This window comes from Anolis sagrei, chromosome 2 (genome assembly GCF_037176765.1).
Source record: "Anolis sagrei isolate rAnoSag1 chromosome 2, rAnoSag1.mat, whole genome shotgun sequence".
In the NCBI taxonomy this organism is placed as follows: Eukaryota; Metazoa; Chordata; class Lepidosauria; order Squamata; family Dactyloidae; genus Anolis; species Anolis sagrei.
In genome coordinates, this window is record NC_090022.1 from 102862940 (window position 1) to 102882052 (window position 19113).

A 19113-nucleotide genomic window follows, 5' to 3' on the forward strand; every position below is an offset into this window, starting at 1 on the left:
TCTTTGGTTGAATTACTCTGCAGATGTGAGTGAAACATTAGGAGAGAATGCTTCTGGAACATTGCCATACAGCCTGGAAAACTCACAGCAACCCAGTGATTCCAGCCATGAAAGCCTTCAACAACACAATGTGTCTTATCTGATTATCTTGGTCTTAGTATCCCTTTCTCAGTTCTTTTTATTGGACTGAATACTTTACATTGGTTTGACATTATGGAAGACAGTAGGAGACAAAATAGTTATTTCTGTTATACAAGGTTGATGATTCTTTTATAGAGTGGCAAAAAAGAAAGAAAGAAAGAAAGAAAACCAAAGAGATTCCATACAATTCAGTATCTTTCAGCTCCATTTTCAAAACAAAAACAAAACCCAAAAAAACCAAAACATGTTTAAATGGAATTCAGTCTAGCTAAACTGCATTTTTAATATACCAAACATGATAATTTTATTACAACTAAAATTGTGTAATCATATCACAGTATGTATACACTACATTTTCTATTCAGAAAGTAAGAGATTTTCAAGCTATAAAGGCTACTAATGTAACATTTCATCCCTCCCCTCCCCCCCAGAACCCCCTCCCCCTTCTCTAGAAACATCTCCCATGGTTTCAAAATTCCCAGAAATTTGACATCTCTACACAATGTAATTGCAAGATATGAGGCAGTTGGAAACTTTATGTCTATTGCTGGTTTGCAATTAAGTAGGTTGTGGCAAGCATCTGCACTCACCAGGTAATCCCAAACTGACCAGCAACAGAAAAGCATGTAAGAAAGGAAAGAATCCCATTGTATATTGGCTGAAGTAGCTGAAAATCTGGTGTGATCTGGTGCATAAAAGGGAGCTTTTTCTATCCTTGAACAAGAGAATGAAAAATGCAATACACATTAACTCTCTGTGGTGAAGGATTATGAGATGTTTGTGCATGTTGATGATTTTGTTTCTGAATTGGGTGGCATTTGTTTGGTGAAAATTGTATTTGTATAAAACTGTATGTTATGAAAAACATGTGTTTGCACAATTTTAATGCAAATGCAATGCATGCTCGTGTTTTCATGTGCCTTCAAGTCACTTGTTGACTTACAAACATTCCATGAATTTCATAGGATTTCCTTAAGCGAAGAATACTCAGTTAGTTTTACTTGTTCCTTCCTCTGAAATATAGCATACAACACCCAGTATTCACTGGCAGACTCCCATTTAAGTTTTGTGTGTGTGAGGAGCAAATTAAGAAACTATGTTTTGTCCCACCTAAGTACTAGACCAGGGATTCTCAAACTAAGGTCTAGGGGCCGGATACGGCCCTCTAAGGTCATTTACCCGGCCCTCGCCCAGGGTCAACCTAAGTCTGAAATAACTTGAAAACACACAACAATTTTATCTCATCAGTCAAAAGCAGACTCAGACTTCCCATTGAAATACAAATAAGTTTATATTTGTTAAAATTGTTCTTCATTTTAATCATTGTATTGCTTTTAAGTATTTTTTGCACTACAAATAAGATATGTGCAGTGTGCATAGGAATTAATTAATGTTTTTTTAAAAAATTATAATCCGGCCCTCCAACAGTTTGTGGGATTGTGACCTGGCCCTCTGTTTAAAAGGTTTGAGGACCCCTGTACTAGACTATGAATATGGGGAAAATCAAATATTAGTAGCTTTCTCAATACCCAGTAGATCAGATCACATGGTAATACCTGCCCAATCCTATTATAACCTTATTACAAATTTTCAGGTAAAAATTGCTCATTAAGCTAACAACAAATGAGTACTACCCCCCCCCCCCCCAAGTTGGCTCACCAACAGCCGGCATGTTGGAAAAGGATAGTAGGTTATTATTATTATTTTGTAAAAAAGCTAATATTTTTGCTGCTTAGTTCCTGTAAGAAAAGAAGAGTCCATCCTTTTATATTCTGATTCTTGCAACAGTTTCTATCAAAGGTTGAGGAATAACTGCACAGGAAGCTCTTTGAAGTGTCTCCCAGGAGTAATTGAGAAGGGAAACATGAACTAAGAACACCATGGGATAAGAGCTTGCACTTGGGCTAATGGAGGATAAACAAGCTAGTAAAATGAACATCTTCCCCACTGCTGCTGACCCTCCTTTTCCATTTTTGTTATTTCAGGATGAGCAATACATTTAGCAGCATAATGAGGGAAAAAAGTTTTTCAGAGCCATTCTTTTTCTTGTTTTTTCAAAGTAAGACTCATCTTGGATTTCAGGTTTCTGGAACCCACTAGGCTGCATTTTGGAGTGGAATCATCCACTCATTAGAAACGTTTGAAGAGTCCCTTCCCCACAGAAATACCTTTGCCTCCTAGCTTTGTGCTGTTCTTGTAAAAGGTCCAAAATGACTGACAGGCTGTCATGGTCGGATGCATAGTTTCCACTGAACTTCCTGAGGAAAAGATAAACAGAGCAGAAATGTAAAAGACAGGACTTTCAGGAATGAGTAGAGTGTGATGAAACGTATCCTGCTGATGTCCTGTGTGTGGAGATCTCTTGCCAATATCAGAAGGAAAATAAAATTTGCCCAGAGAATACAGCCCCCTTGGTGCCTTCTTCCTGGATGCTGCCATGATAGCTTTTAACAGAGCTGACATGGATACTTGGGGTTAATGACGACTCTTGAAAAATCCAAATAAGAGTTCAGAGCCAGTGGGAGCTCTTGGTTTCTTTAAAGCCAAGCACGCTGCTATGTCTCCAAGAGCCAATGCAAATGTTTGGGCGAGCATGTGATTAAGACCTTCCTGTGACCATGTCACATCAGAACCCATATGTAAAGGATCATTTGCTTGGAAGCAATCCCACATCAACATGGCCTTGTGCAGAAAAACATTAGCACTTCAGGGAGAAGACTAGAAAGCAAACCTTCCTTCACATGCATTTGGAGTCAAAGTAATTGTGTGGAGCAGGGCTTCCCAAACTTTTCCACTCATGACCCCTTTCATCCAGAAAAATGTTTATGTGAGCCCAGGTATATAGATATATAAAATAGAGATAAAATAAAACATTTACTAATAACAAATCAGCATTTGCAAGGTTTGCTAAGCAGATAGACTTACCTTTTTATAAAGTCCAGCTTAAGCGTCTTCTGCAGATTCTACTATAAACACTGCACAACAGATTGTCTTAGATGACATTCTGAAAACATTTATTGTTGCCAAATTTTTCAGGACCCCAAAAATGAGCTAAGGGAACCCCATTTGGGGTCGGGACCTACAGTTTAAGAAGCAGTGGTGTAGAGGACTGTACCACAACTACCCATGAAACCTTTCTGTAAGGCATTGGAGTATGTGTGTGTTTGTCCGGGGGGAGTTACATCGAACCAACCAAGATTTGAGATCTCGTCTCCTGTGCTACCAGGACATTATTTTTACTTCAAACTGAAACATCTCTGGCAACTCTCTTTCTCTATCTTGAGTTTTGGATTGTCAATCCAAACTGTATCAGGAGTCAAGACTGTGGATATGGCTGTAATTCTTGCCCCTTGCCCTTTACTTCCTAAGGTACTATTTGGATTTGTTCTGTACATGTACAGTCTATATTTGTGTCAAGTGAGCTATGTGTGTGAAGAGATTATTTTACTGATGTGAGGAACAAAATCTTCGAACTTCCCTACCTTTCACATTAGGGTCCTGATCTGTGCTGGGTTTTCTGTGCTTGATTTTGATTTTGGTTTAAAGTTGCTACCCAGATTTTTAAAGCAACATGGATATGAATCAATTATTCAAAAATGGATTTTTAAATGTTGCCTTGATTATTTCAATCAATGTAACATGCTTCAAAGTACCATATAGTCAGGCTTTGAGGAGTGACCATCAATGGTGATAACTAGGCTAAAATGCCAGCTTGCCTGTCAACTTACTTGACTGCAAGGGCCAATCCTTGAACCCCAAACTTATGTTGCATAGAATCTGTGACAGAAGACCCCTAGTACATGCCATATGGAAGACAAGGAGAGCTTCCTAATGTCTTATATTCACTGCCCTCTATTTTGCCCGGTGTAGTGGTTTCTGAGCTGAGGAAATGTTCTGAATGTTTTGAGCAGATGTAACCATAAGGCATACTCAGTTGTCCTCCAGCCATCAATAGAGAACTTGAAAGATTTAGAAATTGATTAGAGAAGAGGAAAAACCAAGGGCATATTTACACAGATACCTTACGTTGGGGCTGACATAGGGTGTGGAACTCCAGATCAGTCCCGGGGAAGCCCAAAGGGCCAGTGCCCAAGTTGCTGCAGTGATGGGAAGGAGTCCTGATTGTCCAGTGCCACCAATCCTGGTTTGGCACCCTTACCACCCCGCTCACTGACTTGAGATTTTTTTAAATTCTTTTTTGTCGTGTCAGGAGTGACTCCTGGTGTGAGAGAATTGGCCGTCTACAAGGACGTTGCCCAGGGAACGCCCAGATGATTTGATATTTTATCATCCTTGTGGGAGGAGTTGGAGCTGATAGAGGGAGCTCATCTGCCTCTCCCCGGATTCGAACCTGCGACCTGTCAGTCTTCCATCCTGCCGGCACAGGGGTTTAACTGACTGGAGTGATATAAGCCAGGGTGCCAGAGTAACATAGGTGGGGGGAAATCACCCCTCCCTTTCCCCTCCCTTCTCTGATCACTCTTGTGCCCCAACCAAGGTCACTCCAATTGATGAGTGATGGCCACCAGTCAAATTAGATATGGTATACTAACTGAATTGCGGTCACATAGAATTTAACTCTCGATACTTTATTTCAGTATTAATTTGCTGTACTTACCTCTCAGCATCTTATTGTCCCTTTCATTTTAAAGGTGACCACCAGTCATTTCACAACTGGTAGTCACCTTTAAAATGAAAGGGACAATAAGTGCCATCCTGTGTCCCCAGGTCCAGGAAATATAGGGTGGCCATATTGGAACTGGCCAGGCCTGTAGCCAGGATTTCGATTTGGGGGGGGGGGTTAGTTTGTTTCGGGGGGGGGGGGGCTGAGTCTGAGTGAAAGAGGGTCTACCCTAGCAAACCTTTTGTATTGTTACCCCAATACCTCCATGCATATGGGATATATTGAGTAGGGTGATCAGATCATGATATGAATAAGCATAACAGTTTAAATAATGCACCAGTAAGGCAGTAAGGCCTTACGAACCACCATGAGAATTTGGGGGGGGGGGGGCTGAAGCCCCTCAAGCCCCCCCTCCCCCGGCTACATGCCTGGAACTGGCCCAACTGCTTACATGGATCCAAAGTCTAGATTTGCACTAGTCTCTGGAAAATTGGGGGGAAAATTGTAACTTTTCATGATGTAGTTCAATGCCACATTCACTTGAAATAGTTCCATGTATCATGTGATGCCATATCAGTTGTTATAATTTGGTCCTGCCTGGCATCTCCCCATGATCTGTTTGGAGTGATAGCTAAATCCCCAGGTCTCAGACCCTTGTTTCATATAACCAGAGCCCAGGACTTTTGAGGAACATAATATAGATGGTCATTAAAAGGATGTGGTTCTTTTTAATGGTTGTTGTTATTGTTATTACTTTATACATACCTAATAATAATAATAATAATAATAATAATAATAATATCCATCTTTTATCTCTTGATTGAATTGCAAAGCAGCAGGTTGAGATGTTAATATTCATGCCTAAAGCAAACTTTGCTGTTCTACCTATATTGCTTCATACCTTCAGATGCTGAGAGGTCAGTGCAGCAAATTAATATTGAAATAAAGTATCAAGAGTTGAATTCTTTTTGACTGCAATTTGGTTAGTATACCATATCTAATTTTTTTCAAGATTAAATGCCCTGAGAAGGTTGAACTTCAGTAGGTCAAAACTGTAGAATGGCTAATTCAGCCTGTAAAATTAAAGCAGCTAGTTGTTAAAATCCATTGGCTCACTGTCCCCTGGGTCAAATTAATTATAATCCAATACAAACTGCGTTCTGCCTTATCTTCTTTTTTCCTTTCCAGAAATAGTAGTATACACCATACTGTTCAGGTAACAGCATCAATATTGTTTAAAGAATAGGTTGATCGGTTTGTATAAACAGAAGGCTTTTCAGTCCTTAATACATACATGAACCTGATAGATTCGGAATGGATTGGACACCTTCAGCTTGGTTTCCTAGAAATTCAAATTGTGTTGCAGTGCGCCTAAGGCCATTGCAGTAGTGACATGATTTGACTGTGAGTTGTCATGAGCAAATTGTGCTGTAAATTTTGCCAATACTTTACTAGTCGCCCTTGTTGCAGCACACAGTCCTCGGGATGGTTTGGATTAATCTGCTGAACTGTGAGATTGTGTAGATTGGGTTCATCTGATAAGGCATGAACATTTTCTGGCTTCCAGCTTGTAAGATCTCTACAGGGTAATTATATGATGTCAAACGTGTTATATGTGCATGTCTTTCTCAAGATGTGTGAGAAGTTTCCCTGCAGTCACACTCCACCCTCTCTCTTTGTTGCATCTCTGATTTACATATCCTTTTCCACCGTGATCCCTAAGAAAGCAACCATACAAGAGGTTACTCGTTTGATGATATACTAATGCCTTTCACACAGATTTAAGTCATGACATTAACAACTACATTGAGGAAACCTTCGATTTAAAAGTTTGTGGGCACACCTCATCCCATGCCAAGTCCTGTGTAGCCATTTGGACATTGTTGGAAGAGTAATGCATAACTCATGGAGCCCCTGGTGGCTCAATGTGCTGGCAGAACTGAAGACTGAAAGATCGTAGGTTCGAATCTGGGGAGAGTGTGGATGAGCTCCCTCTGTGAGCTCCAGCTCCCCATACGGGGACATGAGAGAAGCCTCCCACAAGGATGGTAAAACATCAAAACATCTGGGCGTCTCCTGGGTAACATCCTTGTTGACAGCCAATTCTCTCACACCAGAAGCAACTTGCAGTTTCTCAAGTCGCTCCTTACACGAAAAAAACCCAAAAACCTTCGTGGAATAGAAGTGGGATTTTAAAGCATTAACATTCAGCTAATTCTAACTGAGCAATTCAGGCAACTGTATTTTATTGATAGAGAGTGGCTTGGATTAAAAGTCTACAAGTTAAAAGTTCTAGTAAAAACTGAAAGGAAAGACCATTTTAAAGTTTCTGTTTTTCCATCAACTTTAGTAGAACAAAGACTACACCACAGTTTTTTTCAGTTGACACTGAGTTTATATGAGAATTTCAGTCCAACCAATTAATTGTAGAATAAATTTTATTCTGAGATCAAAGCTATGTACTGTGATCTTGAGTATGCTTAATTAGAAATAAATCCCACTGAGTTTAATGGAGCTTAGTGTGTTTAGCATTGTAACCTTTGTTGATTATTATACTAATTAAAGTGACAGTCATTATTCATGATGTCATCTCTTGGTTGAAGTATATCTAAGGCTGTGATCCTATGTGTACTTGCCCCAAATCAGTTGAATGTACCTCCAAAGAAGCATGCATAACACTGGGCTACAAAAGGGGAGAGAATCAGGGATGATGGGAAATGTCAAAGGGCGGACAGTCTTGAAACAGTGGGTTTGTAGCTTTATTACATTATACTTCCAGTATAATCCTTCCTGTTTTAGCTCTGTTCGTGAAACGGAAATTCACATGTAAGGATGCAGTTTTCAATTCATGAAGAAATGAAACTTGCCTCCAAAACCAGGTCAGAACTCAACGAGGCTGGATGATTGCCATTGCTAAATAAATCAATTCGTTCTAGAAATAATGTTCATGGATGGGTGAATCTGCTAAAGCACCTCACACCTTTTTGAATGATATTCAAGCTGTCCGCAGCTGAGGACAAGATGTCCAGAGGACAGGGGAAAGAAACATGTGTAACACAGAAAATTTAGTGAAAGCTAAAGGGGGGGGGGGGGCATTTAGTGAGGATGAACAAATCAATTTTTCTATATTTTGAGGATGATTGCAAATATTTATATGGTTGGAGGCCATTAGATACAACTGCATCATATCCAACCAGTCCATACTTCAGGAAATAAAGCCCGATTGCTTATTGGAGGGAAGGATAGTAGAGGCAAAGATGAAGTACTTTGGCCACATCATGAGAAGACAGGAAAGCTTAGAGAAGACAATGATGCTGGGCAGGCATGTAGCGGAGGGGGGGGGGGGCTTGAGAGGCTTCCCCCCCCCCCCCCAAAATTCTCATGGTGGTTCGCGAAAAGGCCTTACTGGTGCATTATTTAAACTGTTATGTTTATTCATATCATGATCTGATCACTATACTCAATATATCCCATATGCATGGGGGTATTGGGGTAACGATACAAAAGGTTTGCTAGGGTAAACCCTCTTTCACTCAGACTCAGCCCCCCCCCCCCCGAAACAAACTCAGCCCCCCCCCCCAATCGAAATCCTGGCTACGGGCCTGATGCTAGGGGGAAAGGAAGGAAAAAGGAAGAGGGGCCAACCAAGGGCCCTCCCTCCCTGCTGAAATCAGACAGGCGCCTTCCCTCATGGCCTTCTGCAAGGGCCTGAAAACCTGGCTCTTTGAGAAGGCCTTCAACTAAGTGCTATGTTTTTGGAATGACCACCGGAATGGACCATGACTACGAGATTGATTATGACCCTAAACAAGATGAAGCGGATTTTTAGTTAAGTAGCTGTGTATTTGTAAGATGTGTGTTGTGGTCCTGATTTATTGTAACCTGTTGTCCTTTGTGTTCTATGTTCTGTACACCGCCACGAGTCGCCTTCGGGCTTGAGAGTGGCGGTTAACAAGTGCAAATAATAAATAAATAAATAAATAATAAATAAGGGCAAGATGGATGGATGGTATCCTTGAAGTGACTGGCATGACCCTGAAGGAGCTGGGGGAGGTGACAGCTGACAGAGAGCTCTGCCGTGGGCTGGTCCATGAGGTCACGAAGAGTCGGAAGTGACTGAACGAATGAACAACAACAGCAACTGCATGAATTCTGCAGCATAGATGGACAACATACATGGGTGCAAACAAGTCTAGTTGCATCTCAGATTCACATATCCTTTTCTTTGGAAAGCACTAAATGCCTTTTTCTCCCCCTGGATAAAGTTATCCAGGGAAAATGTGGGCCAGAAAGGTGTCCCTGGCAACAACACACAGGTGGCAATTTTTGCAGGATGTCTGAATGATGACAGACATATGTAGCATATTCATGACTCAGTCAGACAAGGCAACAATGTCCATGTTGCAGTGAAAAGCCAAGCACAATATAACAATTATCTCAAGAACATGCAAATGGCCCAGGAATGTACTGCGTTGAGCATCTCGGAATGGCCACTTGTAAATATGAGGTAGATTGACAGTGTGGTCTTGTCCAAGGGGTGTGTTCCCCTCTCCTTTACATAGAATGAGAGAATGATAGAGTCGGATGAGACCACATGAGCCACCTAGTCCAACCCTCTGGCATTCTGGGAAAGCACAATAAAGGACTCCTGACTGATGGCCATAAAGTAGGTCTTTCAGTAACCACACACACAACTCATGTCAGATGAAAAGCAGAAATTAAGGGTGTGTCTACATTGCAGAATTAATGTAGTTTGACAACACTTTTAACTGTCATGGCTCAGTACTATGGAAACTTGGGATTTGTAATTTGGTGAAGTACCAGAGGCTAAAGACCTTGCAAAACTATGATTTCCATGACTCCATAGCACTAAATTAGAAATTGTGCTTTTTTAAATTTTTGGTATGCAGTGCCCATTCCAAATGAGAGTGTGGAATGTCAAAGCAATATGTTGAAGCCATGGAAGTTGTTTGTAGTAACAGTCTTAAGTCAGTAAGTGGTAGGATGTAATCAGATGTTGGTTGAATTTTAACGATTTCCCTCATGCTTTCTTTACCTTCTATTCTGATCAAGAGTTCTGAAGAATTAAAGGAAAAACTTACACAGGATTTTATGATTTTGCAGAGTTACTTTTAAGAAAGCAGGAATAGCATAACATGTTGAAATTTTCCATAACAGGTCAGCAGTGGCCTGAATCAGCCATTCTTTCGTTGCCCAATTAGGAAGAACTTTAGCATGTCACTACATTTATTCTTCTAAAAATATTTTCCTTTGTGTTTAACTAACAATATTTTGTGCTGCAGTGAGCAAATGTTGAGGTTAGGAGGCTAGATTGCCCCCCACCCCACTCCTCCCCCACATCTGCAAAGCTCCCAGATTTCCCAGGAACTAGGTCTGATTCTGCAGGTCTCAGGGCAAGGGAGAGGAATCTCAGGGCAGTGTGCTACCCTCAAAAATGTGCATACATGTTTTCTTCTCATTGGTTAGATTTGACATGATCCTAAATCATGCATACACAGTGTTGTTTGTGCTACACCCTCTTCTGTTGAAAACACCTTGTACAACTGATAACACATCTGCAAATGTGCTTACTGTTTCCACAATCCCAGTGAGTCACATTAAATGAACTGATGAGTAGTTACACACCACAAAGGAATAGGCAACTGCATGTACGAAAATTACATCTGTGGACAAAGAAATAATTAAATGCCATGATGGATGCTTCTCATTGCAGCACATAGTCATCTGAATGGCAGGGATTAGTCTGATTACAAAATCTGATTATGCAACTGCAAACAGAATATGAATGTTATGCCACAAAAAAAAGGATAGTTACTTGCAAATAAAACACAAACAGGATGCCAGATATAGATTTTTTTTAATGGAATGGCGCATTGTATGTGACTGGAGTTAATGGTTATTTATTTACTTACTTACTTACTTACAACATTTCTATCCTGCCTTTCTCCACCCCAGAGGGGACTCAAAGTGGCTTACACTTAGGCACCGTTTTGATACCTTCAGAAACAATGTATAGTTAAAATAAACATTTAAATAGAATTACAAAATACATTAAAATACTTAAGGATATAAAACAGTGTCTTCACTGTTAACCATGTGATCCAAGGTCATAGTCTGGGCCATTCCAGTTGTCATTGCACATAATTACTTATTTATCTATTGACAAGATCTCCAAAGGCTTGATCAAAAAGCCACTTTTTCTTTCTGAATGATATTATAAATGCACCATGCTTTATAATATCATTCAGGGTTGAAACTACAGACCTACAGGCATCATATGAGGTAGTCTGTAGGTCCCTTGTTTTGACCCTGAAAGCTTAAGACCTGGGTTTGTCCTCTGACCTGGCAACTCTTTTCCCAGGAGACCTGGGGGAGCCACATCCCCACTGCAGCCTTCTCACTGGAAAAAAAAATATTCTTGAAAAAAAGGCTGGGAAATTATTTTGAATTCAACTCCTGATTGGCATCCTGTTCGTGAGATTATAAACCAAATGCAAGTTTATGATTGCTAATGGTGGACATGACCTCAAAAACCTACTTTTCCAGCCAGGCAGTACTCCCGTCTGCTACCAAGCACAATTCAAAGTGCTGGCTTTAGTCTGTAAAGCCCGTAAATGATTCTGGCCCTGCTTACCAGTCCGAACACATATCCACCTACTAACCACCTCAGAGATTAAGTTCCTCTGAGCAGGCCCTGTTCTCTATCCTACCTCCTTTGCAAGTGAAGTTTGTGGGGATGAGACACAGGACCTTCTCAGTGCTGGCCCCCTCAGAATTCCCTCCCCAGTGAAATCAGGTCTGCCTCCTCCCACCTGACCTTTAGAAAGAGAGTGAAAACTTGGCTCTGGGACCAAGCCTTTGGGTAAAAATGCAATGCAGTAAGAGTAGAGGGAATGTGCAATCATGACTGGAATGGCCTTAAAAATGATTACAGATTGTGTGATCTTTAATAATTGGTTTTAATGTTTTATTGGGTTTTTAAAAAATTATTATTTTAATGTATATGTTTATTTTATCATTTCTGTTTGATAAGGCATCAAATCGCTTTGTATTGTAAGGCCACTCTGAGTCCCCTGCGGGGTATAAATACGGTAAATAAAGAAATAAATGAGATATCCTTGTGACCAAGAGAGTGCTGCAGAGGTTGTTCTTGACCTAGAGATTGGACATGCAGCCTGCAGATTAAGCTTTTCCCATCAATGTTAATGCTAACATTGAGATTTCCAATTTTTATTTTTAGCAAATGCACTTTGTTAAGTGACCAGAACATATACACTGATACCAAAGCATGAGAAGGTACTTATTTTGGAATATAACTCAGAATCCTCCCGCTAGCATGATCAGTAGCCATGCTGAAAAGGAAGCTTCAAGAAACTACAACCCTCCCAAAAGTAACTTCTCCAACTTCAGATCAGTACCCACACTTGTGTCACATTTCCTGAATATGATAGCTTATTTGTTGTTCTTCTGTAGGAGAGCTTTTATTCGAGAAACTGTTTCTCCTCACTCTCCAAGTTGATCTGTTAGAAGGATAAAGTATTTAAAAATTGAAGTTGCTATAGAAAAGTGCTAACTTATTTTTTTCTCTCCCCTCTCTCACACACATTTTTCTGACTCCTTCCTCCAGATTATAGACAGCGAGAATGAAGCATTGCTGGCGGCCCTCACCGAGACACTGGATGACATCCAAGGGGACGACATGGGTCTGGCCGCCTTCAGAAATATGGACGAGGGGGACATGCCCAACAGCGGCTGCATGTCTCCCGCCTCCTCTCCCAAACCTGCCGCCCCTGTCTCAAGGGGCTCTCCTCTGGCCCCCGAGGTTGATGAGCTGTCTCTAGTAAGAACCTACTTCCTACTGTTTAAGGTGGATTTGGATGCACCTCTGATAAGCCGGCTGCATGGGTATGATAGGAAGCAAAGGTCTGAATTTTTTCATTATAGGCTTACAATTATAACAATACAAAAGCATATATATATACCTGTTTATTGTATACGTATACATGTGCCACACCATTGCTGTCATCTGATTTGCTCTATTACCATCTTCATTGGGCGAGGGGGCTGAGAGGCGAGAAAGGGCAAGTGTGTGAATGGTTTAATAGCATCCCAATCTGTGTGCTTTGAACCTAGAGCATTTTATTCCCATCTTCACATCTGTCAAAAAGTCTCCAAATGCCGCTCACCTGCATGGCTGAAGGCATGAGACAAACTGCATCTATTAAGAGTCCATTAGTTTTCCTGAGCATCAGGCAATTCTATCTTTATTTGAGTCTTCGTGAGTAAAGCTTAATGTGTTGTGCAATGTTCATTTGCTTACTGGAAATCAAAATTGTGTATTGTGACACTCTAAACCTAAGCTGTCAACTCCTAGATTATACTTCACTTTCTAAATAAATCAAGGGCCCTTTCACATGGCAGAGTCATAGATCCGTGATTCAACTTTAACTAGCATGGCTACATCCTTTGAAATCCCGAGACTGGCAGTGGAGGGAGAGGCATTTGCGGTTCTCAGCCTGGCAGCTCCTCTGGGACTTCTGACCAGTCCACAAGCCCCAGGATTCCTAAGATGCAGCCATAGTAGGTAAAGTGCAATCATGTCACTATAAGCATGAAAGAATTCCAGATCAAAAGACTACAGCATGCACTATTATTTGCCTGCTTTTATATCCTTGTAACTCCAAGTCTCCACTGGCCCACTACAGAGCTTTGTTTTGTTTTTGTTTTTGTTTTTTTTTAAAAAAAGAGCAGCTCAGTTTTAGATTTTTAAAATGAACGAATGCCTTCAAGCTTTCTTTCAGAAAAAAGGACATTGTGGTCCATGGTGAGTCTTGAAAAAAAGGGAAATAACCCCCTGGACTCGATTTTCCAGCCACACATTTGGGGGGTTTTTTTGTTCAGAAAATTCAAATTCTACAATTTTTATTCTTCATAAAAATGTAATAGGCATTTTTATGCACATTGTACAATTTCATTGTGCTCAAGCCAATCCTGACATAAGGCTCGTTGCTGTGAAAGGCACTGTATGTAAACCCAACCTGTAATGACTAAAACTGCAGTCTCATACCTGCTTACCAATGGAATTTACTTCCAAGTAGACACATGTAGGGATGCACTGTACTAATCTGATTGAAATGTCTATCTGCCTTCTAAGATTTGTTTCATCAAGTATTGTCCTTTGTTCCTGACTCCCTCTCCTTTCAGGGAAATTGAGGACCCATCTACACAGCCATATAATCCAGTCTGAAACTGCATTATATGGTCAGTGTAGACTCATATAATGCCACTCACTGCAGTTAAAACTGAATTATATGTGTCTACACTGACCATGGGGACTGAGGCTCTCAGAAAAGCCAAATTTTAAATCAAAACTATTCTGATATTCTCCCTTGAGCTTGTAGAAAAATGCAGACCAAAGAATGGCTTCTGCAGCTGTCAGACTTGGGTTGCATATGCACTGTGGAATTAGTGCAGTTTGACACTACTTTAATGGCATTGTCCCAATGTTATTAAATCATGGTATTTGTAGTTTAGCGAGGCATCAGTACTCAATGGCAGAGAAGGCTAAAGACCTTCTAAAATCACAACTCCCATGATTCCATGGCATTGAGCCATGATAGTTGAAATGTTTTCAAGCAACATTAATTCTACAATGTAGATGCAGCCTTGCAGAGCTTGCAAACACTGAAGATTCTCATGATGCAAAAAACTTTTGCAGGCTGTGGACTAACCTGTAGCCCTGACTGTTCTCACCTCTCTTTGGCATTTGTTTCCACATTCCCTTTTTCTCCACCAACAAAGGTGAGCAGCAGAAAGGGAACACATACTCTGAATTTTCTTTCTATTTAATAAGTTAGAGATAGCCTTGGGTGCTTTTTTGCTTTTGCTTAGTCAGTGTTCAGAGAAGAGGCTAAAGGCCCTTAGCCCTTTATAACAAGCTACACCTTTCCCTTAACACAGCCTTGCTTTAAATGATCTTAGGAAGACTGATAACACTGGAGCAAAGGACTAGTAAAGCAGACTTGCCTTAGAGCACAGGCCTCAGCCTCCCATTCCATCTCTTTATCATTACAAACTTGTCATGATTTCTAAAAGTGTTATAGCTACATCTAGTGGTAAGAAGTATGCATTCTCACTTCTCACAACCAGTGTGCATGTGTGTGGGGAAGATGTATAATGTTTTATATGTATATATCACACAAATCCATATGTGTATATATATAGGATGTATACGTTGCAGAGGGAAAATATATAACATTTTGGGTTATTGGATACATACAGTACTAAATCCCCAGAACTGTCACTTTGCAGTGATTGAGAAAGCAGGTATTTGATGGTGGGAACTGACAGTTTCGATATCCATCACTTAATCTTTCAGAGCTTTTTGAGTTTCCAGACCGCCTTTGAAGATTTCTCCTTGCCATCAAATTCCCATAAGTGTCAAATTTGCCATTTTGTTACTGATCCTGTGTTGCCTTCAGTGTGAGAGCGAAGAATGTGGAATGCCTCTTTTTAAAAGAAAAGAAAAGAAAAGAAAAAAACATTTTAATGATGTAGCCAGGGCCATTTGGTTTGAGATACCAGATCCTGAATGACAAATATGAGCTTGCTGTTTCACCTAGAACTTCCTTGATGGGATTAAAGGACCACCCATCATGAAGGTCGTCTACAAAAGCACCTCAAGTAAACCCTTGACATTTGGACAGAATAATTAATTAATTGGAGCCCTTTCTGGAATGTAGCATCCAACCTGACTTGCTTTGTAGGAGCCAATTCCTAATTCATGGACAGCAATATATACCCATTAAAGTGTATGATGTGTTAGAATGTAAAGAGGAGAGGGGATTAGCTGCATTTCTCAAAAGCCAATGCCATCTCCAATTATCCATTAAACCTTGAAGGGCAATCCACTTCTCCTTATAACTTTAAAAAGGGGGTGAGGGTATAGGGTTGAAGCATGTACACCCAAGGACAACCATTCCCCAAGTCCATGTTCCACCATACCCCTTCCTGAACGAAAGTCATTGTCCCAATAGTTTTTCCTCATTTGAATGCTCATCCCATATTAGCTGAAGACTTGCAACTGCACACAGTTCCCTCCTGGCAACATTATAAGCCAGCATGATGTCAATCACGTAAGAAGTCCTCCTCTGTAATTTTCAGGGTTTTATTGTGTACACACAAACTTGTGTTTGTTTATTCAGGAAGCTCTCTCTTATCTATTCCTTCTTTTTGGCTTCTTGAGTACCCACATTCAGCACTGGTATGAGCACTGGGCTTTCCAGGTGGTGTTGGGCTGACACAGTATTTTTCAGTATTGAGCCACCTTGGCCAGGGCTGATGGCATCTAGAGTCTAAATATATCTGGAATTCCCTTGGTAATAGTGGGGGAGGGGGACAAAATAAGAACTTTGGACAGGTGACCTTGATGAAAGATGAGATTGGGACTAATCTTATTAAAGGCAAGGGATGTCAGGAGAAGCATCTACAGAGGGCTTCCAACATCTTTGAAAACATAACATGCAATATGACTGAAAGTAATCTATACTTCAAAGTGTGGCACTTACTTTTGTAGACCATGGGTTTTGACACCTCCATCTAAATAGCTTTCCAGGAAAATGTCTTTTGTCTGATATTTTCAGCATTTTTTCAGGGTTTGGTTTCACTTCAGAATTTTTACAGAACTGTATCTCCATGATATAGCATGAAACTATAGAGTGGTTGTCTTATATTACGATAAAACTTGTAAATTTTACCTGTGTGTGTCTTTGAATTAAACTGTGTTGTTACCTTGATGAACTTTTAACAAGATTCAAAAATGACCATGTTGAGTCATGTAGAGGTGACTTATGCAGAGTTTGGGGGAAATCGCTGATTTTTTAATTCAAACTGGGATTCTGGAACTACAAAGAAGTAAAATGTCATCTACACAGTAGAATTAATGCAGTTTGACACTGTTTTAACTACCATGGCTCAGTGTTATGGAGTTGTGGTTTTACAAGGCCTTTAGCCTTCTCTACCAAAGAGTGCTAAAGCTACAAACTACAAACCCCAAAATTCCATAACATTGAGCCATGGCGGCTAAAGTGATGTCAAGCTGCATTAATTCTGCCATGCAGTTGCATCCTCAGACTTCTAGACTTCGTTTGAATGGCACTTGTCTGGAGGAGCTGGGGAGCTTTGTAAATCTCTCCCAGACAAATTGAAGCATTGCCATTGGAGCTGCAGTGTTTGGTTTAGATCTGTGCTCCAGCTATTTATCCTATGAATAGGAGGTGGGCATATCGAAGATGAGGATACTGTAATAATTTAAGTGAGGACTGGTGTTCATTTATATAGGAATTCCGACTCTTTCTTTCACTGCTTCCCTTTGCAGCTGAAGAAGTTGCTCCTTTCTCCTTCCAATGTGCCTCCAAGCTATGAGGTTCAGAAAGAAGGGAGTGTTTGGCGTCAAGGAGCTCCCAAATCCAGACCGCAGCGAATCTGTACAAAGGTACTGTTCCTTTTAGCAAACGTATAGACATACTAGACTTGGCCTAAAACAAATCAGTAGATTATATCTGGCTAGGTTTTCCATAGGCATGTGGGAAGCCAAAAGTCAGACCAATTGCCTATCTAGTCTAGCATAATGTCATCTGTGATGATCAGTTGTAGTTTTCTAAGAGTTTCAGGTAAGAGTGTTTCCCAGTCCTTAGAGCTGTTTCAACCCATCTTCCCACATTCTTCAACAAAGATGGACAGGAACTACAAGCAGTCTTTCTACAATGGTAACAATGGGTTTGTTTGCTTAGATGAACTATTAGACAAGTTTCCATATTCAGCAACTGGCTACTGCTTACTTTTAAAATCCTTTAAGAGTTGTGTTGGGAATCTGACTTGTCACAAGTTTGCTTCCTTTCAATGACCCTATGATCTAAAACACAATAAATTCTTTTGGAACAAGCATTTGGATCAGCTCTACTTAAGAGATACAAGGGTTGAAATTGTGAACTTTAGCGAGTGAACCTTGTGCTTTGCCACAGAAATAGGGTTCTGTATTCAATCTCATATCTCATTTTGAATATGAAGGGTATGTATGTTCACAAGCATCTGCTAAGCCAGTTCTCCATCAGTGTTGTGAGATACGTTTCCTAATTTTTTTATTAAAATATTTCTAGACTACTTTTTGTAAAACATTTCACATTGCTCTGGAGAAAAAGCTGGCTTCTGTGTAAAGACAGTCAAAGAAGGAGAAGCCATCACTCCTTGAAACAGTCTTACAGTTAAGAAAATTCTTTTATTGTAATGTGAATTCATTGGTTCATGTTCTAGTCTAGCAGCAGAAAAAAAAGCTTGTCCCATCTTCTAGAGTCAGTCTAGAATAGTTTATCCTATATTGATCATCATCCCTAAGATAATTTTTTTTGAAAGTTTGGGACAATGTGCAAAGGACATACTCAGTTGATGCTGGTGGTAGCAGAGTTCAGTATATAGAATTATTGCAAATGTGCAATGATGCATCTCGAGCAGTGTGTCATTCCATATTGCATTCAGCCTCTGTCCATTGCACAATGAAGTGACAGCTCAGCAAATCCCTGTTTCTCATACATTGCACTATGGTGGCATTCAGTATTGAGATTGTTTAGCATTAGTATACCATAAGTTCACTCGCAGAGCCAAGCCATTCCAGCCAAGAAGATCCAGGAAGCCAGTCTGTTCCATTGCTCTGTTCCCTTAGTGGCCTACTAGATGTTCCAGTAGAACTCAATTCACAGAATACGAGCACAATGGCATGTTCCTGCTCATTTTCATTAGTAGCTGGCATTACAAAGTTTCTAAAATAGTTTGTAGCATCATGACTAGAAAACAGTGAGTGTCTTGCTTGCCATGAATTTGTGTAATCCCCTTATCATGTCATCCAAATTGGCAGCCATCATTCTGTCACTGAATTGATGTTCACCCAGTGGTTAGAATGACAGATGCAAAAGGGGTCAGGGCTTCTACATGTCATTGAAGGAGCTTCTCGTGTATCTTGGCATGCAAATTGCTATCCTGAAATCCCCCTTGATGAGCTATTGTGAACAAGTCCTTTCTCCTTCCTTCCTTCCTTCCTTCCTTCCTTCCTTCCTTCCTTCCTATATTTGTTTTTCTTGATTCTTTTTTCTTTGTATCTGATGATCCTTTGAATAGTTGAAATTTGAAAACTGATAACATACATACTTCCAAAAATGGAAGTGTGTGCGTGCATGCTAATATATAGGATGCCTGTGAATTAGAATCCCCATTTCTGCTCTGGTAACCTGGTCTAATGATGCCCTGACCCTGTGTGATACCAAATAGTTTAAACT

General features: G+C 40.3%; 1 protein-coding gene across 1 annotated transcript in view; it reads left to right on the plus strand.

Moving 5' to 3' along the window:
- PPARGC1B (PPARG coactivator 1 beta) overlaps positions 1-19113 on the plus strand; it is a 146462-nt gene that overhangs the window by 105102 nt on the left and 22247 nt on the right. The window contains exons 3-4 of the mRNA XM_060765052.2: positions 12414-12626; positions 17163-17279. Coding sequence (XP_060621035.2) covers positions 12414-12626; positions 17163-17279 — 330 coding nt within the window. The remainder of the gene's footprint in view (positions 1-12413; positions 12627-17162; positions 17280-19113) is intronic.